At 37.2% G+C, this 27433-nt stretch overlaps 2 protein-coding genes and 1 non-coding gene across 3 annotated transcripts; all 3 read left to right on the plus strand.

Annotated features, from left to right (window-relative positions):
* Positions 1 to 2537: 2537 nt before the first annotated feature.
* LOC105046096 (probable arabinosyltransferase ARAD1) lies at positions 2538 to 10979 on the plus strand. The gene is made up of 2 exons (XM_010924592.4): positions 2538 to 4219; positions 9932 to 10979. The coding sequence occupies exons 1-2, from the start codon at positions 3296 to 3298 to the stop codon at positions 10442 to 10444; spliced, it is 1437 nt and encodes a 478-aa protein (XP_010922894.1). The 5' UTR covers positions 2538 to 3295; the 3' UTR covers positions 10445 to 10979.
* A 12775-nt stretch (positions 10980 to 23754) lies between these two features.
* Positions 23755 to 24774, plus strand: LOC105046217 (probable glutathione S-transferase). The gene is made up of 2 exons (XM_010924730.2): positions 23755 to 24062; positions 24187 to 24774. Exons 1-2 carry the CDS (start codon positions 23757 to 23759, stop codon positions 24547 to 24549), a joined length of 669 nt encoding a protein of 222 aa, XP_010923032.1. The 5' UTR covers positions 23755 to 23756; the 3' UTR covers positions 24550 to 24774.
* A 2237-nt stretch (positions 24775 to 27011) lies between these two features.
* Positions 27012 to 27208, plus strand: LOC114914277 (U2 spliceosomal RNA). The gene has a single exon (XR_003801062.1). It is a non-coding gene; the product is annotated as a U2 spliceosomal RNA (small nuclear RNA).
* Positions 27209 to 27433: the final 225 nt, after the last annotated feature.

Below are 27433 nucleotides of genomic sequence, written 5' to 3' on the forward strand. Positions count from 1 at the left end.
CATCTCATCATAGAGCTGGTTTATAATGCAAACCACTTTACATTCCCACTAATTCAGCTAGCACCCATTTGTTCTTCAAAACTAAGGCAATGACCACTTATTCCCTTCCCCAGATGAGTACTTCGCTTTTTATAAGTAATCACATCATCATTATATTAATAACCTTGGAGACAATGACTTCCATGTAAAAAATTCACACACTATGGATATGTTCAGCTGCAATATTTGTTAATAACCACTTGCTCTTCAAAACTAAGGTAATGACCACTTATTTCCTTCCCCGAATGAGTACTTCGCGTTTTATAAATAATCACATTAAATCACTATATTAATAATCTTGGGGACGATGACTTTCATGTAAAAAATTAACACACTAACGATGCCTAGAGCTGCAATATTTCTTAATTGCCGACTCATGGCATTTTTTGCCCTGTTAATTTTATGGCCTAATGGTGAAGAATGAAAAGATCATGGTAGATGTTTCACAACACCAAGACTTAAATTGCAAATACTAATGTCAGTCACATATTGTACTATGACAAAAGTTTCAAAGATATTATGACTTTATAGGAGCATAATTGCATAACAAGGATCCATGGGGAACTATTATAGATATGTTCAAAGTGACTAGAATAGCAATGCATGTGATCTAGAGGTACGATAATTTGATAGTTTGCTGTGATCTCAACAACCATAAAATGTTTTGATTTGTAGCCTTTCTTTGTCGTGAGATTTATATAAAGACCATCACATGTGCTCCACCATTAGTAGGAGGGCTATGATCTAGTCAAGAGACTTTCTTTTTTACTTTTATCCATTATTTGACATCCAATTGGGAATTTCTAATTATTGTTAGGATCCGATGTTCCTGGTGATATGATATCTAATGCAATGTAGTGATATGATATCTAATGCAATGTACCTGGTCTGAGATATTACAAATTTTGTTGTCTCCTTGAAACCTTTCCTATCAATATGCATTGGATTATTAGGGTTTTGGATTCTCATATGCATGAGCCTTTGTGATGACCCATTTATTTTATTAATGTGCTTCAATTCTATAGCCTAATTTGGACATGGTCAGCACCTTGTCATTGCAAATGGTTCGGTACATGCGGAGCAGCCGATAGAATTAAAACTTCATATGTAAAGATGATGTTATTGTATGGTTTAAATGGTAAAAATATTACATATCTATGTATGTCGATTATATGTAAAAATGACTTCAAAATTCATTACTTCAAAATTTTGATGGAAAAAAAAATTGAAAATCTACTAGTGGTATTGACCTAATTTGATTGACTTTGGAGCCAAAATCTCTAGGTGGTAAGGCCTATTGATTTTTATACCAAATATTTATAGAATTTGATATAACTAAATCATGAGCAGCAAGTTTCCTCACTCAGAAAAAGACTGCCAAGAAATCCAAACTCAACAAAATAAGTCCCTGATAATTACCTGATCAGGCTACAACCTTCACCTATCCATTTTCTTTCAAAAAATAAGTCTACAATTGATTATTCAATAGCTGCAAGTTTTAGACCTGTGCCACCACTAATAAAAAGCAAATGATTCCCTTTACTACAAAACAAATCTCCCAACTGGTCCCCAAAAACCCACTTGCACTCTTTTCCACATCAATTGTAAACCCTCCTCTTTTACCAACACTATCGATTGAATACATGTTTGTCATAATAAAGAAGACCAATTAGGGTGGATCTTAGATGCTGCCTAGTTAGTACTATCATAATACCACCCACTATGCATGGTACTCATTTTGAACCAATATGAGTCGTATGGGTGAGACATATTCCCTAAATTATTGTCCAACCACTGTTGATTGATTGTCTAAAATTGCAACTTGCAAGCTAATAGTGAGAGCAATATTATATCTGGTTAATACTATTTGTATGCAGGTAGTAGCATCACACCATGCTACTTGGTATCATGTAGCTTGTGCTCTCTTATTATAAATTTGTAAAGTATTCATCTATTAAATTAGAGCAACTCTATGATACCGAAAAAATTAGAACAATACCATGCATCTCAAAAAATCATTTGAATTCACTCAATAGTCACGTACCATCCATTTTGTTCCATTGTATGATACACATTTTGCGACGATGCCATTTTGAGGAGAGGAATAACAATACAATACCCTTGGATTTTTGATTAAATCATAACTAATCATATATTTAAATAAATAAAATTTTCTAGTTTCATCTATGAAACATGTAAAACATCGTCACTACACCGATATTGATTGATAGCGAATTCAATCCATTCTTTGCATTCTCTAATTAGAATTTTCAACCAATATATATGATTTTTAATAATAATTCATGACCCGGATATAAAATTGGATTGGGCTCGGATCAAACATGTTTCGGTCTGACTCAGTCGATTGCGGCCATAATAATATTAAAATAATAATATTTATAATTAGTTTACTCTTTAGCTTAGGGTTTATATATTTGTTTTTGTTTTTATCACTACTTTCTCTCCCTTTATGTCATGTGAGCTGGCAAGTGGGGGTGAGAGAGTTGTCTCTTGTGAAGTCAAATATCCAATGAGGCGGAGAACTCCGAGCCCGAAGCACCCGCTTCCATCGAGCGACCCGGACCTCGCGCGCGAGCGAGAGAATGACAGAAAGCCAAAAGAGGGAATCGATCTCGCCTGGGTATGGAAATCATCTGACGAGCTCAAGAATCCGATTCCGCTAGCTCTCGCTTTCTCTTTCCATCGTTTCTTTGGTCGTCCATAGCTTCTGATTTTCTCAAATTCCGCTCTTTCGACAGTTTCTTGGATTACTTCGCAAGCTTTTGATCTGGTTTCTATTTTTTCCTTTGCTTGGTCTGGTTCCGATCATAAAGGTGCAATCTTGATCTTGATATATTTCATCCGTGATCGATTGAGATATTTAGCTGAATCCTTTTCCTTGGATTGGGCTGGGGCCTGTGGAGAGTTTTGGGTTATTGGCTTTTGGTCGTGAGTACGGAGTTATTTATTCGTTGTTATATGATGTTTTCTTGGAGAATTTGTACCGATTCTCTTGTCCTTTCCGACATGGTTTCTCGATCAGGATTCAGTACATGAATAAATGGCGGCTTGTTGTTTGGTTAGATGATTCTTGATTAGTGGCTTCCTGGGTTCTCTATCCTTCTTCTTGTTTCCATGACTTCTATGTGTTTGTTTCTGGTTCTCAATCAGTCTCTGCCGATACCTGTTCTTGAGTCGATAGAATTTTGATGCTCTGGTGCTAAATTGGGCCTTTTCTTGTGGGATTAGTGATCCAATGGCCAATAGAAACACACAACCATGTGGGTTTGTAAGCCGAAAATTCTTCTCCTGTTCGCTCATCCTTGCGATAGTCCTGGTTCTTTACTGTATCCTCTTCTGGGGTTCCACAGCCCCGCTTGCTCCCATCAACTCTAGCCTCTTGCCCAATGAAAAGGCCTTCTCATTGATCGAGAACCAGAGAATTCCTCTCAGGGATGAAATGGGGGATCACCTGTTATTGAACCATGAGATCTCTTCCTTGAATCGAAATCAACCTGAAGAACAAGAACTCAAGAAATGCGATCCGAGCAAGGCGCTTTTTAAAGTTTTCATGTATGATATGCCTCCTGAGTTTCACTTTGGTCTGTTGGGTTGGGTGGCTGATGGCAAGAGTGTCTGGCCGGATATCCATACTAAAATTCCACCCTATCCTGGTGGATTGAATCTCCAGCATAGTATAGAATACTGGCTTACGTTGGATCTTTTGTCCTCAAGACTTCCTGATCGGAGAGGCCCATGTACTGCTGTAAGAGTCGAGGACTCTCGTGAAGCCGATGTTGTGTTTGTGCCGTTCTTCTCATCTTTGAGCTATAACCGGTATTCGAAGATCGAACCACCAGAAAAGATTAGTAGGAACAAGATGTTGCAGCAGAAGCTGGTTAGTTATTTAGCAGCTCAAGAGGAATGGAAAAGGTCAAATGGAATGGACCACATCATAATGGCACACCATCCAAACAGCATGCTGTTTGCTCGGACGAGCTTGTGGCATTGCATGTTTATTCTTGCAGATTTTGGAAGGTATATTCCGTATGTAGCTAATGTGGAGAAAGATGTTATTGCTCCTTATAAGCATGTGATAAAGACCTTTGTGAATGACACATCTACCTATGATGATCGGCCTACTTTGTTATACTTCCAAGGAGCCATCTACAGGAAAGATGTAAGTCCTTCCCAATTACTTCTGTTTGATACTTTTGTTTTTTCTCATGTCATCCATCCTTTATAGTTACATTAGTGCTTTGATGGCTAATAGTTGTAGTTTTATAATTCCAACAGATTAGCACATCATTCAATATAACCAACTCGTGTATATCCTTCACCACTTATGGATTAATCAGAGAGTGCAATTTGTTTGACGAAAGGTAACTTTTATAACCATGCTAATGTCTAATTGAGGAAAATTTAACTCGTTAAATGACTTCATTTAGATTATAAATAGGCCTAAACAGCAATAATGCAAAGTTTATCTCACACATTCAAGAATACAAACATTTCTGTAATTCAAAGTCAAATAATGTATTGGGAAATATCTAATGTTTAAAGGCAGAGGATTGATTATGAAGAAAGAAACTGAAAAACTAGGTGATGTACTTCTAATAGTAAATCTTTTCTTCCATCATGAATAGGATCACAAGGACTTATTTGGTAAAATGACAACAATCTTCTGAAGTTGTTTACATGATATTGTTGCTGGAGTGTGGAGAGGCTACATAAATTTATAGTTTAAGCATCTTTCAACTACCAATTATTAGCAGTTGAATGATTAAACAACTGTATCCTAGTGTATGAAGCTCCTACTATTATAGCATTTGGGGAGGGTCAGACGTACGTAGCCTTCCCCTACATGTAGAGGGTTTGTTTTCTGTGTTTCGAATCCATGACATCTAGGTCACAATGGAGTAACCTTACCATTGCGATTAAGCCTGCCCTTTAGGAGTTGAAATGATGAGAAATTCGTATCTTTGTTTTGGAATGTATTAAAATGCAAGGCTTGCTTGAGATGAACCTATGACTTGCTAATCATTGCCTTATATCATCTTGTTACCTTGGATTTGGTGGTTAAGGTGTGCTACTGCTAGTTCATGTTTTCTAGTTGTGCAATCAAGGCATCTATGAATGACTCGTCTGATACTGATGATCACCCAACTTTGTTTCATTTCCAAGGAGCCACAACCACCTAAAGGAAAAGGCCAAATGCTTTCTCAATTAATCTGGTGTTGTTCCTTTCTTTCCTTTTCTGTCCTCTGTAGTTCCATTAGCAGTTTGATGACTAGTACTTGTTCTTTCATCATTTCAACTGATCAGCACACCATGCCATGTTATTTATTGTTTAGTCAAATAGTCTCTCATGAGTTTAGCAATCTTTTAGACCCAAGATAATTATTGTAAACATGGTACTTGATGGAAAATTCAACTGGTTAATTGTCTCTGCTGGATTTTGGATTGGTCTAAAAAATGGTTGTATAGAGTTTAGCTTCTTAGATATATCATCAGCCCTTCACTTGAAAAATGCAAAATGTACATTGTAAGCCAGAAGATTTATTTCTGTACTACAAAGTCAAATATACCCGATTACCCTTCTTTATTTTAATTGAAAGGGATGATACATACATCACGGAAATATCTAATTCTTAGAGGCAAACTATTTCTTACAGTAAAAGGAAAAAAGATTGCTTTGCATGTATGTGTTGGGGGGACTGCTATGGATTTCTAGTATTAAGCTTTTGACAGACTTAATCGGTAAAGTGACTGCAATATTTCTAAATTTTGTATGACATAGCCCCATTCCTGTAATAGCTATTCCAACATACACAACAAAATCATCTTATGTATCCCCATTATCAGGAATTAGGAGAACAGGCCTGAAGTTATGTCTTTGCTTTGGAATGTATTAAAATGGAAGCTGTGGGATGAGCCTGGGACTTGCTGCTCATGACTCTCTATCATTTATTCATCTTCTGACCTTGGAATTGGTGGTTAAGGTGCACAACTTAGTGTTTCTATCTTATACTCATTAGGTACTTCAATTCTTGATCTATCATTTTAATCTTTGAATGAACCCCAAGAACAGAGATCTTATCGGATTCTGATTCCTAAATAAAGTAATGCACCCGGGAATCTCAGCTACATCTTGCGAGACAATGATAGTTTTTCCTTTTTGATTTTTTTTTTAATACTTGAATTTTTTTCTAGGACTTTGGATATCTGTTCGTAGCTGATGCAATATCAAAATCTATCTTCAACCTTTCAACAATGTGATCCATCATTGGCTAAGCCTAGTCCTTGCCAGTACAAAATATGTTTGGTCGAGCTCTTATTCACCACAGCCAAAAATTTCTTATTTAGCAAGAAGTTTGCTTTTGTTTTTATTTTAGTGAGGACAGCAGTCTTGTGTCCTTGACTTTAATGGCCTGTCATGTTCAATGTTTGTTTGGCAATATTGCCGCAAGGCTTGGGAGAGGTACTGGTGTGGCTGGAGCTGGACACCGTCCGAGATCCGCGATGTCGAGGAGTACCTGCGGAGGAAGTCCATGCTCGTCATAGGTGTTCTAACCGGGGACCCTCCGATACTTAAGTTAGCTGGTGCTTTGGGAACATTGGAGAGAAAAGAGAGTAAGAACCGGGAGAGTGGAGAGAATTCTTCTTCCTCCTTCCTTAGGATTTGCTCTTCTCTTGAGTTGCTTGTGCTTGCTTGCTTCCCTAGGGATCCCTTTCATACCTCTTTTGTATGGGGATTGAGCCCGTAGGCCATTAGCCGAAATCTGTAGGTTTGTTAGGCTTAGCTCTCCAGGACATTAGGCCACTTTCTGATCTTTTGTTGAGAGAGAAATCTCTCCCACTTCCTCTGAATCGAGGTTGTTAGTTATGGATGTCAGGAGTGAGGTTCACTCACATGGCTGGTCGAATTGACGAGCCTAGATCCACAGCTGATGCTACTCCACCATGTTGTCTTAGGTGCGCTCCGATGGAGCATTGTTGTACTCTTTCCAAGAGTAGTGAGTATCTTAATCGCTGCTCCTTGTGTGCATGAACTATAATTGCATAACCAAGTAAGCTAGATATGCTACCTGTTAGTAAGCTTTCTAACTTTCATATAAGTGTGCTTCTGTTGCCCCAACTTTCCTTTGCATAGAAGCTAGAACCAATTGGAAGTTTTGATGTGAGGTCGAAGATCAATTGTGAACATCTCTAGTTTTGACAAATGATACTTGATTTGCAGATCCCACACTGCAGAAATTGAACACTATAAAATTGGATGAAGCTTCTTCGCCATTATAGGATTCAAAATTTAATTAGTTATTGATTACCTCATTACAAGAGTCTTTCATGGGGGCTAAAAGTACTCATCAATATTGAACGAGATACTTCTATAAGTCTATACCTCTTTTGGTCCATGAAAGAATCATCAATTTATTGGTTGAAAAGGTCACTGTATGCAAATTCTTCATTAGTTATGGAGAGAAGCAATTCCTTTGACTGAGTTTTTTTCTGTTTAGTTAGTGAGTTTATATTCCAACTAGTGATTTTTGGATCGATTATCAAACCATTATATGTTGCTTGTTCCCCACTTGTATCATTCTTCACTGTTGCATGCACTCAGCACCAAACAACGCACTAGCATTGTGAGGACCTATGCTGGCATGTTTAGTCTTATATTGGTTGTGTATTGAGAAGATCTTGGTACATATATGGGACCAATAAATCCAAATAATACCTTCTTGGCTAGCATTTTTGGGTAAGGTCTGGATTGTTAAAAATGATATCATAGCAAACTTAGCTCATGGTCTATATGGACTAGAGAACACTACAACATGGATCCTTTCGGGGTCGATCTCGGGCTGTCATGATGTTTGTGATTGGATTTGTTTCGATTTATAATTGGATTTGAAACCTTAGTTGAGCAAGGACGTTGATGCTTAAAGGAGGGGAGTATGTGTGGATCCTGTTGGTGTGTATTTAGTCCCATATTGATTATGTACTAGGAAGATCTTGGATATTTATACAGATCCAAGAAACCTAAATAATACTTTATTGGCTAGTCTTTTTGGATGATGTCCTAGATCATTCAAAATATCCAATTGTTTTCAGCTGTTCTGCATGCATTGCTGCAAATGCCTATAGTAGCTTGGATTGAATACCAGATATGGGGGACCATTTCTTTGTTGATTGTGATGACTAGGGATTGTCTAGGGCCATACTATCATGGAATTTGATGATGACAGTAGGATTTTCATGAGGATGCCATAAAGATTTTCATTAACAAAGGGCCATTGCGTTTTAGCCAACCATGGGGTTTTAATTGCCCAATGCATTTTAAAAGCTTGTAGAACTATGCTGGTATTTGGGCAGTTTAATTGAACTGCATTTGGTTTTATTCTTAGAGCCATGAACTTATCATCTGACAAAACAGACACCAGGAAATTGGTACCTAATCTTGAAACTCTACGAAGAGGTAGAAGTATCATGTTCTTCTAGCATGTTGTGTCTCACATAGGAATGGTCTCTAATGCCATTACCAACTTACATCTTTGAAGTTAGTATGGAAACTGTAGCAATAAGGATTCATCCTAAGGCCATGAAGTTCACTTGAACTGCCCATTTTTGAAAATGTCGAGTTTCCTTGAATCATATTCATTGGTAGGATGCAAATTTATTAGCTAAAAGGAATGCTGGTCTCTGGCTGTGACCAAAAAATTTAGCCAGCACTTAGCCTGAGGGATGAGCCAGTGGTCATTGCAGTTGTCATTCCATTGCAACATTACCATGGGATTGCGTATTGTGAAGAGTATGCCGGTTAGAGATTGGGACGGAGAGAAACTGAAGTGTAGTTGCTTTCTGCTTTCTAGTGTCCTGCATGCATCAGAATTTTCTTTCAACCAGTAAATCTAGATTCTAGGTCTGTCTCATGCTGGAACTTATTTAAGCTAAGGTTAATTGCTACCTCTCCATTATTTCTTATAAATTTTACTTTACTAAAAATATTGTGCAATGATGTATAAAATATTTGTGTATATTCAAACAGTAAGATACTGATTCCTAAAACAGCCTTTGATAGATGATGAATTGATTGTGCTTTGGTTTGGTTTTGGCGGGTCTGAAGATGAGCCGAGACTCTACTTTGGATCTAATTTTTATCCAACAAGAAGCATCTCCCTTTCTTTATGTAAGCTAACCATGGTTCAAGATTCACTAGTTAAGATGTTTGGAGACTTGTATTGTTTCCCTAAAGAGTGGCTAAATGGTTGTTCATCTAGCAGATGAAGATAACATTCAAATATTTTATGTGGGATATGGTTTGTCAGCAACATCTTTATTTTCCAGGTGTGTGCATTTTCCACACTGTTGAGCTTTAATAAGCAACAGTGTCATGAATTGGCCCTGAGTAATTTTGTGCATGTCTCTCAAAATATAACAGGTATTGTGTAACATTCATTAGCTTGTTCTTTTCTCCAGCTCTGATAAGCTTTGAAACACTCTGGGCCTGTCTTGCAAATTAGACCTGTAAATTAGTTATATTCATTTTATATACAGTATTGCAATTGTTATTCTTAACATTATATTTAACTGTAAATGAATTTTTCCTTGTCTACCCCATCCATTTATTGTATACCAGTAAACTAGTCAACGAGTCCATGTGTATCTGTGATATTGGATAAAGTGGAATTTTGTCCGTTGTTACATTGTTGAGCTACTCACATGAGGTTCTAATATTTTGACATCAAAGTGTTACATATCATAAAAGTTTTATAGTTAAAAATAGAATTAAGAAATGGAATCTTTAAATTTCTTGTCTTCGTTTTGCTCTCTGTTTCTCTTTAAGTAGTAGTCTCAATTTTTGGTTAATTAACAGTCATCTTGATTTCATCCATAGGGGGGGAAAATTCGACAGGAGCTCTTCTATCTTCTCAGAAATGAAAAGGATGTACACTTTGCATTTGGCAGTGTTCGAGTGAATGGGATCAACAAGGCCAGCCAAGGGATGCATTCGTCAAAATTCTGTCTGAATATAGCTGGGGACACTCCTTCCTCCAACCGCCTTTTTGATGCCATAGCCAGCCACTGTGTTCCTGTCATTATTAGTGATGAAATTGAACTTCCATTTGAGGATGTCCTGGACTACTCTGAGTTCTGTGTCTTTGTCAGCGCTTCTGATGCAGTCAAGAAAGGTTTCTTGATGAAGTTGATTAGAGGCATAAGCCGAGAGGAATGGACGCGAATGTGGCGTAAGCTGAAGGAGGTTGAGGACTACTTTGAGTTCCAGTACCCTTCTCGGAAGGATGATGCTGTCCAGATGATCTGGCAGGCAGTAGCTAGAAAGGTTCCTGCGATTCGACTGAAGGTACACAAGTCTAGGCGATTTTCTCGTTTTAAAAGTGGGAGATAGAATGTCAACCGAAGTATAGTTTGCATTCAAGAGTGGCTGTTGGAGTGCTGAGGATCTTGTATTATATCATTCCTCCAGCTAGCAGATTCGCTCTCAGGATATGAGCAGAATTTGGGATCTATGCTAAACAGAGTTGAAATTCCACCATAGCATTTCCTTCCTCTCAGACTCTGTAAAGTTGCAGTCAGCGAGTGGGATAAAATGATGTTTTCTCAAGTGTGGAGTTTGAGCATTGATTTTGTAGTTTTGGACTGTAAACAGTAGGTTGTCAATTGGCATCATTACATTGGCTCGTACTCCCAAGGAAACATTATAGCCTTATCCCAGTTCAAAGTCCAATAAGAGGAGACATATCATTGGACTGTCAGAGCACTGGGACAAAGATTAACTCATTAGACATAAAGATAGCGGTGGATGTTTATGGCGTTCAGGCTAGCTATCTTTGAACTTATTTTTTACAGTTTAAAATGACTGCTTTATCATCTTCTATCACAGACAAGTAGGGCTGCTGGAGAAGGCTGCAAGTTTTTCCTTCCATCTTCTGCCAATGGGTGTCACATAATTTCTTTGCTTCAAATGTTTTAACCTTTTCATTGGTAAAGGCTTATAACTACGGAGCCTGCGGCTAATTTAGACCCTGTTTGGTATCATTATAATTTTTGATTTTTAGTTTTTAAAAAATAAATATGAAAATTCAAGGGAAAAATTATTTTTTGGAGTAGATTTATTTCTTATTTTTAAAAATTTAATTTAAGTTTTGATAAAAATAAAAGTTATTAATATTTTATCAAAAAAATATTTTATTCTTGCTACTATTATCAATACTATCAACAGCATCATCGCTGTGAATGTCATTATTATCTTTGTTGTCATCGTTATAATCATCACCACTAATTATCACTACTATTGTCACCATCATTATCATTATTCCACCACTACCATTTAATTTTAAACCTAATCAGTGTATTAAATATGTTTTTATTTCTAAAATTCTAGAAGAAAAACGAAGAAACAAAGTTGATGTTTTCAGATTTTGACAGATAAAAATTATCAGTGATGCAAGAGGCAACTTTTTTGTTACTTAGCATTCTGTGGAGAGTTTTTTTTTTAAGTGTAGAAATTATAGTTAATTAATCATCTAGATCAAGATCTTTTTTTTTTAATAGGATGAAGTACTTATACTAGTTTAATATGAGTACAATCAAGAGAGTTAGAAAGTAAGATATTCTTCCTCCCCAACTTCAGTCCACAGCACTTTTTTAAAGTGATCTGAAATATAAGTAGTGAATCAGTTTGCAGTACTATTCACTTCACGATAAACATGCCCAATATCCAAAACAACACAATCTATCATCGATCTCCAAATATTGAGGAGTGGGCGTTTAAAAGTAGCTCTTGCCTGCCCTGAATTCACCCTATAATTTTTGCCGAATCTCCCTTAATGATGAGGTAATCCATCTCCAAGGTCATCCTCGTATATGAGATATCTGTCCAGACTGCCCTTAGCTCAGCCTCCGAGATCATAATATCAAACAAATGGTTACCGCCAACGGCCACCAACTTTGAATCTAGTCTGTAAATCACAAAATATACTCCATTGCTACTATTGCATACACTACCATCAAAATTAATTTTGAGGCAACTCTAGGATGGAGGCTCTCAAGAAGTAGAGACTCAATGGATCGCTCTATGAGCAAAAAAGAACCTTAGGTGTGAAAGAACTGATCGTGGGGTAATCGAGCATATCTCAATCCACACAGCACACAAACACAGTAGAAACAAGATCATTTTATAAAGGAAAGATAACTAGAATAAACGTAGAACGCAAAATAGGAGAGATAATCAAACAATAAAAATAAGAGAAAAAAAACACACTAGATTTACGTGGTTCGGCCTGATTGTTATACGTCTACGGACAAGCTTTCTCAACGTTCTTTTATTAATAATTTACGGTATAATGAAGTATAGAATTGGAGAAGAAAAATAAAAGGCTCACATAGACTCTCTTTTTTAAAAGAAAAAAACTCTTTTATTTTTCTCTTAAAAAAATCTCATGCCTCTCTTATTTTTCCTCTTCTCTTGAACCCTATCTTTTTTTTTTGTTGTTTCACTGCTCTCGCTGCTGGTGCTAACTCTCCCGAGGTCCTCCCTTTAAATAGAGCTTGTCATCAGATGAAACCGGATCTAAACTATATCAAAAAGGGACTCCAAATCAAGGTAGAAATCAAACAAATTTTCCTGCCGTCAGATCTTCATCAAACGGTCCAAAACCACCCAAAAAACCATTTGGATCACGCCCAAAACGAATCGAAAAAGCCCTCAGCCGTCAAATCATCATCATCGAGAGAGGGAGATCGTTCGATCGTGCGTTCAATCCATCAGAATTCACGTAGACCGTGAGAAACGTCAGAAAAATGGGCGCCGGTCCATCGTGGATCATGAGAAACGTCCTGGAAATGGGTGCTCGGTCCACACGCCCATTGTGGACCATGAAAACACGATAGACCATGGTAAACCGTGCTTGCGAGAGAACTGGGCTTAGGCTGGTGTTTTCACGGGCGCGCTCCCGCGTGCGTGGGCCTGAGCTGCCTTTCTGGGTCTGGGTCAGTCGGACATGGGCTTCAATCCATCAATTCTCCCACTTGAAGACATGTGCCGAACTCAAAAACGTCATCCCTGGAGATCTTGCCAACCTCCCACTCCTCACGTAGCTCTAAGATCGAGAGAAGCTTTGCTCCAATTGAACTTCTTCCAAGCCACCGGCTTTATCAACATATCTGCTGGATTTGTATCAGTATGAATTTTCAGCAATAAGACTAGACCATCATCAACCACATCTCTTACAAAATGATAGCAAATATCAATATGCTTCATCCAAGAGTGAAATTGTATTTTTCGTCAAGTACAATGCGCTTTGACTATTATAATTCACCCTCATCACATCTTGCTTTATCTTGAGGTCTCCAAGAAGCCTCTTGAGCTAGATAGCTTCTTTACATGCGTATGCTACTGCAATATATTCTGCCTCTGTCGTTGATAATGCCACCACTGACTGAAGCTTAGACTCCCAACTAATAGCACCGCCGTCTATGGAGAACATATAGCCTGTGGTAGATCTCCTCTTGTCTCGATCACCTGCAAAGTTAGAATCAACATACCCAATGCATTCCAAACTTGCTGAACCATAACAAAGTGAATGATCAGTCGTTTTCCTCAAATACTGAAGGATCCACTTTACTTATGTTCAATGATCACTATCTGGATTTGCCATATACCGGCTCACAACCCCCACTGCTTGTGCAATGTCTGGTCTTATGCATATCATGGCAAACATAAGACTCCCTACTGCTGATGAATATGGTATCCGAGCTATGTCAGCCTTTTCTGCTTCTATATTGGGTGATTGTTATGCTGACAGTTTCAACTGAATAGAAAATAGGGTAGACACCGGCTTTGCATTCTGCATATTGAAGCACCACAAAATTTTCTCCACATATCTTTTTTGTGAAAGTCAGACCTTCCAACCATTCCTCTCCTGTAGCACTTTCATCTCGAGTATTTAGTTATAGCTCCTAAGTCTTTCATCTCGAACTCTCCAGCCAACTGAACTTTCAGATCTGATATCTGACTCCTGCTATTCTCTGCAACCACCATATCATTGACATATAACAGCAAAATACAGAAACTTCCATCATCATAACCGTAGAAATATGCATAATAATCAGCCTCCAGTCGATCAAATCTCAAACTCATGATGAAGAAATCAAATCATTTGTACCAATACCTCGGCTCCTGTTTGAGACCGTACAATGATTATTCAATCGATAAACCAACTCCTCCTTGTCTTTTTCAACAAAACCTTCAAGTTGTGCTATATAAACCTCCTCCTCCAAGTAATCATGCAAGAAAATGATCTTTACATCCATCTGCTCGAGCTTCAAATCCATGACTGCCACGATTGCTAAAACAACCTGAATAATAGTAAGACGAACCATTGATGAGAAGATTTCATCAAAATCAATTTCTGACTTTTGAACATAACCTTTCACCACCAAACATGCTTTGAACCTCTCCACATTTTTATCCGTATTCTTCTTCACTTTATAGGCCCACTGACATCTGATCGGACTCCTCTCCTCTGGTAGAACTATAAGCTTCCATATTTTATTCTTTCGAAGTGACTTCATCTCCTCCTCCATAGCACAATGTCACTTTTCAGCATTAGTGGACTCACATGCCTCCATAGCAGAAGGTCTAATAACCCTTCTAGGCCGCTCAAACTCCGTTGGTGGCTCTTCCAATGAGATAGCATCTTCAGGAGATTGCAAAGACTCCACACCTGGTCGATCATCTACTACCTCATCGTTCACCTATGCTTGCTCTACTTGCATCTCGTCATCTGCATCAAAGAACTCAATAGAAGTAATGGCTTCATCATTTTGCTTTTTCTTGATGCCTTGAAAAGATTCTTTATTAAAAACAACATCTCGACTGACAACGATCTTGTGGGTAGTAGGGTCCACAATCGATACCCCTTTACTCCTTTAGCATAGTCAAGAAAGATGCACCTCCAAGAGTTTCTATCCAATTTTATCTTTTTTTTTTCTTTTGGAATCCACATATATGCATCACATCCAAAGACACGGAGATAGAAATAATTTACTGGTTTGCCGCTCCAAAATTCTTCTAAAATTTTCAATCCAAGAGATTTTGTTGGTGCTCTATTGATCAAGTAACAAGCCGTGCACGCAGCCTCTACCCAAAATCTTTTGTCAAATTTTGCAGTGCTCATCATACTATGGACCCTTTCCATGAGTATTCTATTAAACCTCTCTACCATATCATTTTGCTGTGGTATCTCGAGAATCATAAGTTATCGTCGAATTTTATGCTCATCACAAAACTCATCAAACTCTTTGGAGCAATATTTTCGTCCATTATTAGAATGCAGGCATTTAATTTTTAAATCTTTTTTATTTTCCACCAGAGCCTTGAATTTTTTGAAGATTTCAAAAGTATCGAATTTTCATTTCAGAATATATATCCAAATCTTTCGAGAATAGTCATCAATAAAGGAGATGAAGTAGGAACACCCATCCAATGATCTATCAGATGACTTTCAAGTATCTAAGTGGATTAGCTCAAAAAATTTCTTACTTTGCTATTGTGATAAAGAGAAAGAGATCCTTCTTTATTTATCATAGATGCAATCTTCATAAAAATCCAGTGGTGCCGACTTGAACTCCGAAAGAAGCTCCTTATTTGATAATAATTATAGCTCATACTCACTTATATGTCCCAAACGTCGATGCCAAACCGTCGGAGACATTATCTTTGAACTTACTATTGTAGCCCTCCCATCTAAGTCTCGTCCATCAATTTATAAAGACCATCTATTTGTACTCCTTTTATCACCACCAAACACCCTTTGGACATCTTCAATTGATCTTTCTCTCTGATAAACTTTAAGCCTTGCTTACAAAACTTTTCAAGTAACAGTAGACTTGCGCAGTGCAGAAACATACCGTACATTAGAAACCATCCGAACTATACCATCATACATCTTGATCCGAACATCTCTCACTCTAATCATAGGACAAGTTGTATTGTTACTCAAATAGATAACTCCTCCATCCAATGATTTGTATGTATAAAACCACTCCCTAAAAAGGAGTCATGTGAAAAGATGCCTTCGAATCCAAAATTCGATAACGTGAGTTTAGATCTTTCCAATGCCGTCAATGCATCCTCATCATCTGAAGTAATCGAATCAGTTTCACTTTTTGCTATATTATTTTGAAAGTTTCTCGATTCAAATTTTGTATCAACTCCTTTAGCCCAACAATCTGTTTTTACATGCCCTGTTTTCCCACAATTTCAGCATTTCATCTTCTTTTTGCCCTTAAATTTAGATCTTGCCTTCCCTCGATCATCATGTTTCCTTTCAAAAGGTCTGCCTCGTGCTACCATGGCCTCCTCTGAAGAGCTTCCTTGACTAGATTTCTGTCTCATCTCTTCTGTAAGCAATGATGCAACAACTGACTCTATCTTAAAGATTTCAACGTGACTCAAGTTCATGATAAGATTATCCCAAGACTCCGGCATAGAATAAAATAGAATGCTGGCCTTCTCTTCATCATCAATTCTGACATCTAGGGTCGTAAGCTTGCTTACAATAGAATTGAATACACCTAAGTGCTCTTGAACTGATACCCCATCCTTCATCTTTAGATTATATAATTATCATCTTAAATAGATTTTATTTACTAAAAACTTTTCTTCATAGAGATTCTTTAATTTTTTTTTAAATCCCTTTTGCAGTAGTCTCAGTCTCGATATTGAATAATATCAAATTATCCAATGCCAAATAAAGATTCGTCATTGACAGCTTGTCTTTCTCTTCATATTGTCCATCCGTCATCTATTGAGGTTTGCATTCTTTTCCTTGCAAAGCAATTTCATAACCATCCTTGATTAATACCACCTGCATTTTCATCTTTCAAAGTATAAAGTTTGATCCATCAAACCTCGATATCTCATTTTTTGTTATCGTCACCTTATCCACCATTATTTCAAATCAAACCAACTATAAAAGAATCTTCTGTGCTCTGATATCAAACTGAAAGAACTAACCGTAGGATAATCGAGTATGCCTCGATCCACACAGCACACAATAAAAATAAGATCATTTTGTAGAGAAAAAATAACTAGAACAAACGTAGAATATAAAATAGAAAAGATAATCAAGCAATGAAAATAAAAGAAAAAAAAGCACACCAGATTTACGTAGTTCGGCTTGATTGTTGGCTACATCCACGGGCAAGATCTCCTCAACGTTCTTCTATTAATAATTTACGATGCAATGAAGTATAAAATTAGAAAGAAAAAATAAAAAGCTCACACAGACTCTCTCTTTTAAAAGAAAAATATTTTTTTATTTTTCTGTCAAAAAAATCTCACGTCTCTCTTTTTTTTTTCTCTTCTTTTGAACCCTCTCTCTTTTTTTTTTTGTTGTTTTCATTGCTCTCGTTGCTGCCGCTAACTCTCCCAAGGCCCTCTCTTTAAATAGAGCTCATCATCAGGTGAAATCAGATCCAAATCGTATCAAAAATGGACTCTGAATCAAGATAGAAATCAAACAAATTTCTCTACCATCAGATCTTCATCAAACGGTCCAAAACCACCTAAAAAACCATCTGGATCATGCCCAAAATGAATCGAAAAAGCCCTCAGCCGTCGGATCATCATCAGGAGAGATGGAGACCGTTCGATCGTGCATTAAATCCATCAAAATTCATATAGATCGTGGAAACATTGAAAAAATGGGCATCGATCCATCGTAGATCACGAGAAAAGCCCTGAAAATGGACACTCGATCCATGCAACCATCGTGGATCGTGAAAATGCGGTAGACCGCGGTAAACCACTCCCGTGAGAGAACTGGGCCTGGGCCGGCATTTTCGCATGCGCGCGCCTGTGCACGTGGACCTGGGCTGCCTTTCTGGGTCTGAGACGGTCGGACATGGACTTCAATCTATCAAGGTGTCTGAATCCATCAAGGCCTCAAGTCAAGTGACAAGGATGGGTGGATGATCTTTGCGGCTTGGCTTAGATCTCTCTCTAGGACGAACCTCGCCGACAACCACCTTAACTCAAAGAAAATACTATCAAATATGGTAGGCAATATATGCTGCTCTGATATCCGACAGGCTGAAAGCCTCAGTGCTACCACTTTGCCATAAAGTTACAATGAAGGCTTGTACTAGCTCTGCCAATTGGATAATCATCGAAAAAAGCTGGTCAACCATATGCCCCACAGTCTCATCCTCCCTCCTGCAATGTGGACAGGTAGACGGAAAGTTCCATGCCTCATCCCTTGATACCATCTTGATGGGAAGTTACAACATTCCAAATGTATAGGCTAACTCTTAAGTGAATCCTGAGTCTCCAGATCCATGCATCATCCAGCCTCCTAAGTAGCTCCCTCCTATATAGTTCGTAGAGGTCTTTGGCCGCCACACTTAGACTACATGAAGAGCCCCAAACCCTCACATCCTGGCTATCATGAATCGATACCATCTAGGACAGAACCCTATTTGCCAATTGATCCCCAAAAATTTTGGTCATCGGTATAGTATTCTAACCCCTCTCCTTCTAGTGGAATAAGTCGTAGATACGCAAGGACTCCTGAACCTTCATGCTGATGAATGTCGACTAGCGAGTCAACAGGAGATCAATGACGATCACTCATCTATTTGATCCCCACCAGCTTGTAGGTCTGAGCCATAACCTCCAAAGCATGGGTACAAATCTCCCTCCACATGAAAGACTTACTCTAACCAACCTGAATATCAGTGCTAGCCATGAGCTATACTTGGCCCTCATCATCATGCTCCAAAAACAATCAGGCTAGAGCAAGAACCACACAACATGTTTCATAATTAAGGCTTTCCATCTAACCAGTAGTGACTGAATGCTGTGGCCTCCCTCATGATCGGTTGGCAAATCATATCCCAAGAAACCAAATGCACACCACACTCTCCTTGATGTAAACACCATAGAAAGCTTCTGAACATTTGCTTAAGCTTCACTAGATAAGATTTCGGCAGTATAGTATTAGCTAGCAGATATACAGGAATCGAGTTGAGAACAAACCTCACCAGCATGACTTTATCCTATTATGGATAGAGACATGGTTCCATCCCTGAGCATTTTGACCTCCAAAGTCTCCATCTCGTGATTGGGACACCCAAATAATGCCTGACCCCGTCTTGCTCCATAATGCCAAAGCACTTTCTGATTGCATGCTTTATCCTGGGCTTTATCTTTGGGCTGAAGCATACCGCCGACTTGAGATAATTCACCTTCTAGCTTGAGGCATAATAGTACTTCTTAAGGATCCTTATAAGATACAATATTCTGAGTCGATACTTGGCTCGCTATTAGACAATCATCTACAAATAGCAAATGCGAGATTGGCTAGGCCCTTGGAGCTAGCACATAAGAGACTAAGATTTGCTCCAAAGTTGCAGTCCGCAATGCTCATGATAGATTGTTAGGACAAATGATAAACAAATGGAGGATAAAGGGCAAGCTTGGCGAAGACCAATAGTGAAATGGAAAAAAAATCCATCGATGACCATTGGTGAGGATGGCAATGGTCGGAGCTTGGATGCAATCTATAATCCAACTGGTCCACTAACTGTGGATTCATAACTCTTCAATACTTGGTGGGGGAACTGCTAGCTTACACTGTCATATGTCGTCTCTATATCTAGCTTGATTTTCATGAGATAGTGCCAAGCGAGAGCTTTCTGCAAGTCATACATAAATTTTTGAGTAATGAGAACATTATCAAAGATGCTTCGGTCACTCTCCAAAATCTTTTCTTTAGGCTAATTAGTAAGATATAGCTGATTCTTTCTTGACTTTTTTTTTTTTTTCAAATTGATTTCAAGTGGAGTCAGCACTCAGCATCTTTGGTAGCCTTATATTACGGCTCAAAGACTTTGACAAGTGAGGTTCAAAAAGAGACTCACATTTTCTTTCTTTTTTAATATTTTAGCAATTAAAATAAAGTCTGTAATCACTTTATGAAGTCGGTAAATTAAATGCTTGCAACTAATATGAGTTTCAAAGTGAAACTATGAGATAATTTTCTTCGTCACATAAAGTGAAGACAGCATATTTGTCAATTTACTGAAATTATAATTTAAGAATTTGTAAGTAATTAAAAACTTAAATAGGGACTTGTATAATGATATAAATAATTTTCAATATTTTTTTTCTCTAAAAAAATTTCATTGTTCTTTATAGAAATTTAAGTGGAACTATCTTGAAGAAATAATTTATGGACCTATCTTGGAATTTTAAATAATTTCTCCTTGATATATTTCTTGAAGGAGAATTCTGTTCCCTCGGGATTGCCTCATCTTTGATTGCTTTTGAGACTACTTATATCCTCCGGAAGGATAACAGTATGATAGATTGGATAGTTTTGTATGATGCTCAATGTATATCTTTTATGATTTAGAACTCTTGAACTTTTATTTGTTCTTAGCTTCGTAATCTTCTTTACTTTGATTGTGCAACTTATATCTAAGATAAACTTTGTGTAACTTGCATTAGAATAAATTACTATCTAAACCAAAAAAAGAACAAAAATATCTCCAATGCGGCCGAATTCCTAACATGGGTATAACTATTTATCTTTTTAAGTTAGAAATAATTTGCCGGCTTTATATCAATTGTAATTTAGGTACTCATAATTCAATATCCAACTAGTCGAGTATAAATAATTGGAAGGATAATTCTTATTACTTATTTGGATAGTTCTATTTGTAAGGATACAGGTCAAGTAAAATCTATATTCATAGAATTCATTAGGGCTGAGCAAGTAATCAAAATCTAAAGAAATCCATTCAATTCGATCCAACAAACATCAATTTTGGCAGTTGAAAGGCATAAATTGGATGGAATCAGATTAAGATTTGTAAAAAATTAGTTATTTATGATCGAATTCGGTTCCTATACTTTTAACCCATATGAAAATGAATCCAACTAATGTAATATTTAACAAACTCACTTTCATTTTTGGGACAGTATCGTTTAGACTTCAATACTTTATTCTAAAAAAATACCCAATCACCTATTTAGATTTATAAAAATATTAATATTAAGTTATTGATGAAAATATATTAATTTGAGATAATTCTAAAGTGCAAGCTTTGAGATGTAGTTACTTTCATATGAGTAAATATTTTCTGTTTCTGTTTTATTCTGTACAGATTCAAAAATAAGTTCAAATTTTATAACTTATAAGATTTAGATCTTTTTTACATTAAATTGATAAAAAAAATAAATAATTTTAAGTGGATCAATATTAGATTTAAAATCAATATTGGATCAATATTGAAGTCCAAACTGATACAATTCATCAGAATAATATGTTACAAACCGTTTACTTTGGTTTCAAATGGTTTATACATGATAAACGGTCGGCAGTAGATTAAATTTTTTTCAATTTAATTGAATTTAATCGGATAAAATTTTTCTCTCAATCCAATTCAATCCAACCGGTGCTCAGCTTTGGTACTATTTATATCAAATTTTTCAATATAAATCCATTCAAATTCTATAGAGAGAAAAAAAAATCCCAATATAATTAATTAATTTTATATAAATGAATTCGAAGAGATCTAGTTGATGCGGGCTCCCATCATATATAATAATAAATAAAATCTGCGCATATAATTTAGAAGGTATACGCTAGATGAGCCAGTTTTCTGCAGGAATTCCCGAACAAGTCTCAAGTAATTTGGCTACCCGTGCTACCCTTAAATCCATCATGGGATTCGCCCCTCTCCACTCGTGTTGCTCCTTACCTTCTCCTTCTCGAATCTATGGCAGCTACCTCTCTCCCTCCCGAAACTCGGAGCCGCATACAGTTCCGACTCCTTCCACGGCCACAACGATCTCTCCAGCGCCGCCACCTCCCCTCCACAACGCTGGCCTCGGAGCCACCAAGTCTCACTTGTCTGTCACTCTCGGCCCCTTTCTTTCAGTTTTGCATCAACTTTTTTTTGTTATCTTTTCTCTTCCTCCATATTTTCATAAAATAATAATAATAATAATAAAATCGCACCACATAGGCTTCTTTTTTTTTTTTTTTTCTTGGTAAGACACCAGATAAGCTTTTAATAGCTGATATTTTAACTCCGGCCGGTCACTACAATATGTACTATAAGATCCGCGATTTCTACTACAATACATCCCCAGCAACGGGGAGTCGGCAATTGAGGTGTTTGGGATGTGATCGAGGTTAGGTGGTTTAGTTTAATATTTTTTATAGCAAGTGGATGATTCATAAAGGTTAAAATGCCTTTAAAAATGTTTCAGTGCATTTCGTACGTTCCTCCTTCCTCAGTGGTTTGGAGTTTGGACTCGTAGGGTTTCCAAAATGCTTCCTTCTTTTCCAATTGAAACGAACTTAAAGTTTACAAAGGTTGGAGCCCATCCGAATTAAGGTATCAATCTGTTTCCAGATTTCTTGATTATGATTTGTCTCCTTTTATCTTTAGAGGGAAAAGTAAAAAAAAAAAAAAAAAAAAAGAGGATGATGATGCGTTGTGAAGTCAATATTCGCCCAAATAATATACTTAGAGATGAGAGCAAGAACATATACACACAGAAAAAATGAGGTCCAATAGCCCTCAGTGGAGACTGGTAAGACATCACATTAAAGTCTTGAATTGTACCTTGGGCTCATTATTTGGACCAAGTATGGCCATGCACCATGTAGGCTCTTGGAGCTTCTTCTTCTTCTAGGATGGGGAGATCGGTGGGGGCTGCTCAAATATGTATAGTTTTTGGCTATGCTTACCCGGTAATACGAAGGTGGAAAAAATAAGCATTTTTACTAATAATTTAGTACAAGTGTACTTCATAATCAAGCCTTGTGCTTGTTGACTTGACCTTATCTAGGACATTGTTTAGGGTTTTGAGTCCAGAATGCTGCTAGTGGCACTCTTTGCATATTGAAAATTTGAGAGAGAGAGAGAGAGAGTAATGCAAATTTAGGATGATGCCTGGATGGTGGTCCTTACGTAAGCAAAAGTTTTGGAGCATTAACTTATTGTTTGGGTCCCTTGTCCGACTCAATGTTAGTTTAATTAGCATTGCTCATTAACCCAAAAAAAAAAAAAGGGAAGAAGACCAACTTGTGCATGTGACCCCAAAATCTTGCAGAATTGGGTGCTCAAACAAATGGATCAAGGACTAAATGCCAAATGTTCAAAACTGGCAAAACACTCTGTCGTTGAGTGTTGGAAGCGTGGATGCTTTTTAGTATTTTATTTTCGAGCATGGATTCTCTACTGTACATGCGATTTATCACACGATACGATACATTATATATATATCATTCATCGCATGATGAATAACTATAAATGATCGCACACGACGTACATCATATAGTTCATGATCATGTACGGCTATCTATCGTGTGATGGATAATATACACCGTATACCGTATTATATGGTGTACAGCAAAAAATCTATGCTCTTTATTTTCTTACTAAACAACGTATGATTGCTTGTTCTCTCTCTTGGGTAACATTTTCAAGTAATTAGATCATTGGTCACATGTGCACTTACACCTTGACTCAAGTAAAAAAATAAGACAATCATGTGTTCCTCGGTCCAAAAAAAGTTTAAAAAAGAAAAAAAAAGAGAGACCAATAATTAAGGTTGAACGGAGAATAAGAAGGCAGCTAAAGCAGAAGTTTCTATGGAGAAGACAACATTAACGTCCATGGAGGTGAAGCTTTTCGGAGCATGGTCGAGCCCTTTTGTTCGCAGGGTTGAATGGGCTCTAAAAATAAAAGGCATCAAATACGAGTACATAGAAGAAGATCTCTACAACAAAAGCCCCTCACTTCTCACATACAGTCCAATTAACAAGCAAGTTCCTGTTCTCTTGCATGATGGCAAGCCGATCATCGAGTCGATGGTCATCATCGAATACATCGATGACACATGGAAACAAAAACCCCTCTTGCCTATAGACCCTTACCAACGATCCATGGCAAGGTTTTGGTCTCAGTATGTAGAGGATAAGGTAACACACCTGGTTTACTTATAATATCTTCATTGTCTTCATGCATGAGGTCAGTTTTTCTCTTTGTTTTGGTGTATCAAGTGGTGCAACTAGCTGAACTAAGTCCGGTTGCTTTCTTGTGTAGTTCTACGAGTCGGTGAAGAGAGCCTTCTTCACCGAGGGAGAAGAGCAGAAGGCAGCGGTAGAGTCGGCCGTGGAGGCCTTGAAACCTCTTGAACAGGAGCTTAAAGGAAAGAAGTTCTTTTGTGGGGAAGAAATTGGATTTGTGGACTTGGTGGCCGGGTGGATTGCACATTGGTTGGAGGTGGTGGAAGAGGTTTTGTGCATTAAAGTGGTTGATCCAGAGAACTTTCCTTCCCTCTGTGCATGGATGAAGAACTTTGTGGAGGTTCCAGTGATCAAAGAGAACTTGCCTGCCCGGGATCAGATGCCTGGGTTCTACCGTATGCTTCGGCAAAGTGGCTTAGCCTCATGCGATGGCAAGTAACAATCTTAATGGTTACATTATTTAGTTTCATATGGAAGTCCTGGCCTGCTATGAATTCTGTTCAACGTCTTGGTTTAACTTCACAGTGGGTGTACTGTGGATCCGAGAGGAAAATTTTCTATAGTGTACGATATCTATTTTCTCTTATATTTTCTCTTACAATGGCCTTGCAATATAAGGATTTTAGATTGTGTATGAGTCATCATTCTATAATTGTAGGAGGAAAATAATAGAAATAAAAGCAGGAAAAATATTACCCCAAGATCCTCTTCTGGTTCTTGATTCTTATAGTCACCAACCTGCTTGGGCCTTGGACTGGCAACTGCATACATTCTTGAGTCACTGTGTTAGGTCAATGAAATTATTTTTACCATTTGCTAGCAAAAGTCTGCTGTAACAGAGTTTGCATGTGACCGGCTTGAGCTATTTAGCTTTGGCAAGTAGAATAACACTATGGTAGAGTCAAATATGTGAATTGTCATATTTTAGAGTTCTGCTATAGCATCCAAATCCATAACCTGACTATTGGGTCACTTTGACATGCGATTCAATATCTATCAACTTCTTGATTAATTAATGACTATTGAGTGGATCCTAGATGATTTACATCCAATGGGAGCACATACACAAGACGGTGATCTTTAGCATTTCTCTCTTTTTTGGATAAATTTAGCAGTCGCAATAGCGATTATACTATTCAAACCTTCACATGATTGGGTCGAAAATCTAAGTTAGCATTGTACAAGCTGAAAATCAGAGTTTAACAGGAGCTTAATCCAAAATTCTTCCTTCTAATGACCATATATTAAATTTACCCAGAAATATATATATATATATATATAAAAAGATACGAAGATATTCATTTCATGTTAAAATAGATCTTTTATTCTTACATCGGCCCTCTATTGTCATCTATTAATAGCCCTTGGACTTGGTTAAACAATTTGCATAGACATAATGGCCATACCATAATCCCCGAATACTATTATTTTTTCAAAGTGCTGTGATATTTTTCTTACTTTACTATGAATTTTATGTTCATGGATGCGTTACATGAATATATATAGAAAATTCTCCGATCATGACTTTGATTATAACTCTTTACCTTTCCTTGACAGATTTTATAATAAACAATTAAAAGCATTGCTTATAAGCAATAACAAAGGTAATCCAGTGATGTCAAACTTACTTTGAGGAAAATTTTGGAATTGATTATTGTAATGTTTGCTGTGGAAAGAAAGCAACATTGTCTCTACATATTTATGCATATAATATATGTTACTGTTAAAATAAAAATGTAGATAATGTTAATATTAATGAGCTACAGCAATTATTAGCGTAAGTAATAATTTACGTGCCATATTTTGAACATGCCTAAAACTAGGTGCAACATGTGCATTGCAACCATCCTTTGATTTTGTTGGAAAACAAAATACACGGACAATAATTAGATAGTACATACACATTTACATACAAAATAATAATATAATAATATATAAATATCATATTGTCATAATGGTAATAATAAGTAAAAATTCGTACACTGATCTAACAAGCTATGTGAATTGAGCTCAAGTCCCCTCCACTTCATATGTGAACTAGAAAAATCTGATCTGAAAATCATGGTCACTCTTGTTACATGACAACTGCGATTTGATGGGCTTCCCATGCTACATGGGATTATACACCTTATGGTATCATGTGGATTTTATCATATCATAACTATTACAAAATACATGAACAGTTGTGATATGAAGAATGGAGCTCTTCGTTTCATGTTAGAACAAGAGAGTATCCTGACTTTATACTTGTCAAGACTAGTATTTTTGATCAAGACTAGTATTTTTGATCACCAGATTTTACTAGTCTGCATCCCTAACTTTTTTGAACTAACTTGAAAATAAATTCAAGCGGAGGTAAAATAGAACTAGCTCGATTAGGTACAACTTAACCAGATGAGCACTTTCTACGTGCGCGCGCGCGTGTATGTGTGCGTGTGTGTTTGTGTGTGCAAACATTATGTTAAGATTCTAATTAGTATGTGTTTTTTTATCATTTGGATCAATTAAGTATTATCTAGGCTTGAACCAACCTTGAAAATAAGGTTGTGATGAGGTTGAGTCATGCTTGAACAGATTTCAGCTCAATTTAGAAAAATCAAGGTGATCTATGGAACTAATGTTCGACTCAATTCAAATTTAATATTGAATTGGACTCGGAATAACAGCAAATGAATCTCAAACTTCAAGCTAGAGGCTTTTTTTTTTTTTTTTTTTGGCTACAGCAGGCGCTTCACGCAATTCTAGTATGAACGCTGGAGTTAATTTTCCCGGTCCTTTCGGCAACATCTTCGTCATTCGTTTACCTTATGCTGAAAAAGTTTAGTCCCACATCGGCTAGAGAACTGAAGGGACAAGCGAGGCGTCTCGATAAAATGGCTGTGCTGGGCACCGTTTAAACTCATACCTTTCTCGGCCTTTTGGCTAAGATCAAGTGTAGTATCTGTTCTTATCAGTTTAATATCTGATACGTGGGCCATCGGCCCACCATGATATTAAATTAATTTTTTGTTGGGGAGGGCCCATAACGGTGGCTTGCCATCGGGGTCCTCGCGCGTCGTCCATGCGTTGCACTACCGCACGGGCCTGGCGCACCCCACAAAACTAAACCCAAATTTTTGTGTACCCTAAGAGTTAGTTAATCGCGCTTAACGATTAATTAATCGCCCATGATTTTTGTGTTCCATTCGGGCAAGGCTTATAACAAAATTAGGCTTAGGATAAACGGTTATTAAGTACCAATGAAGTCTTGTTTGGTATTCTATGTTTTCGGTAAAAAGTTTGGTATTATATTCAAGTCATGGTTTAATGCGCTCTCTCTTTTC

Source organism: Elaeis guineensis, chromosome 5 (assembly GCF_000442705.2).
Source record: "Elaeis guineensis isolate ETL-2024a chromosome 5, EG11, whole genome shotgun sequence".
Lineage (NCBI taxonomy): Eukaryota > Viridiplantae > Streptophyta > Magnoliopsida > Arecales > Arecaceae > Elaeis > Elaeis guineensis.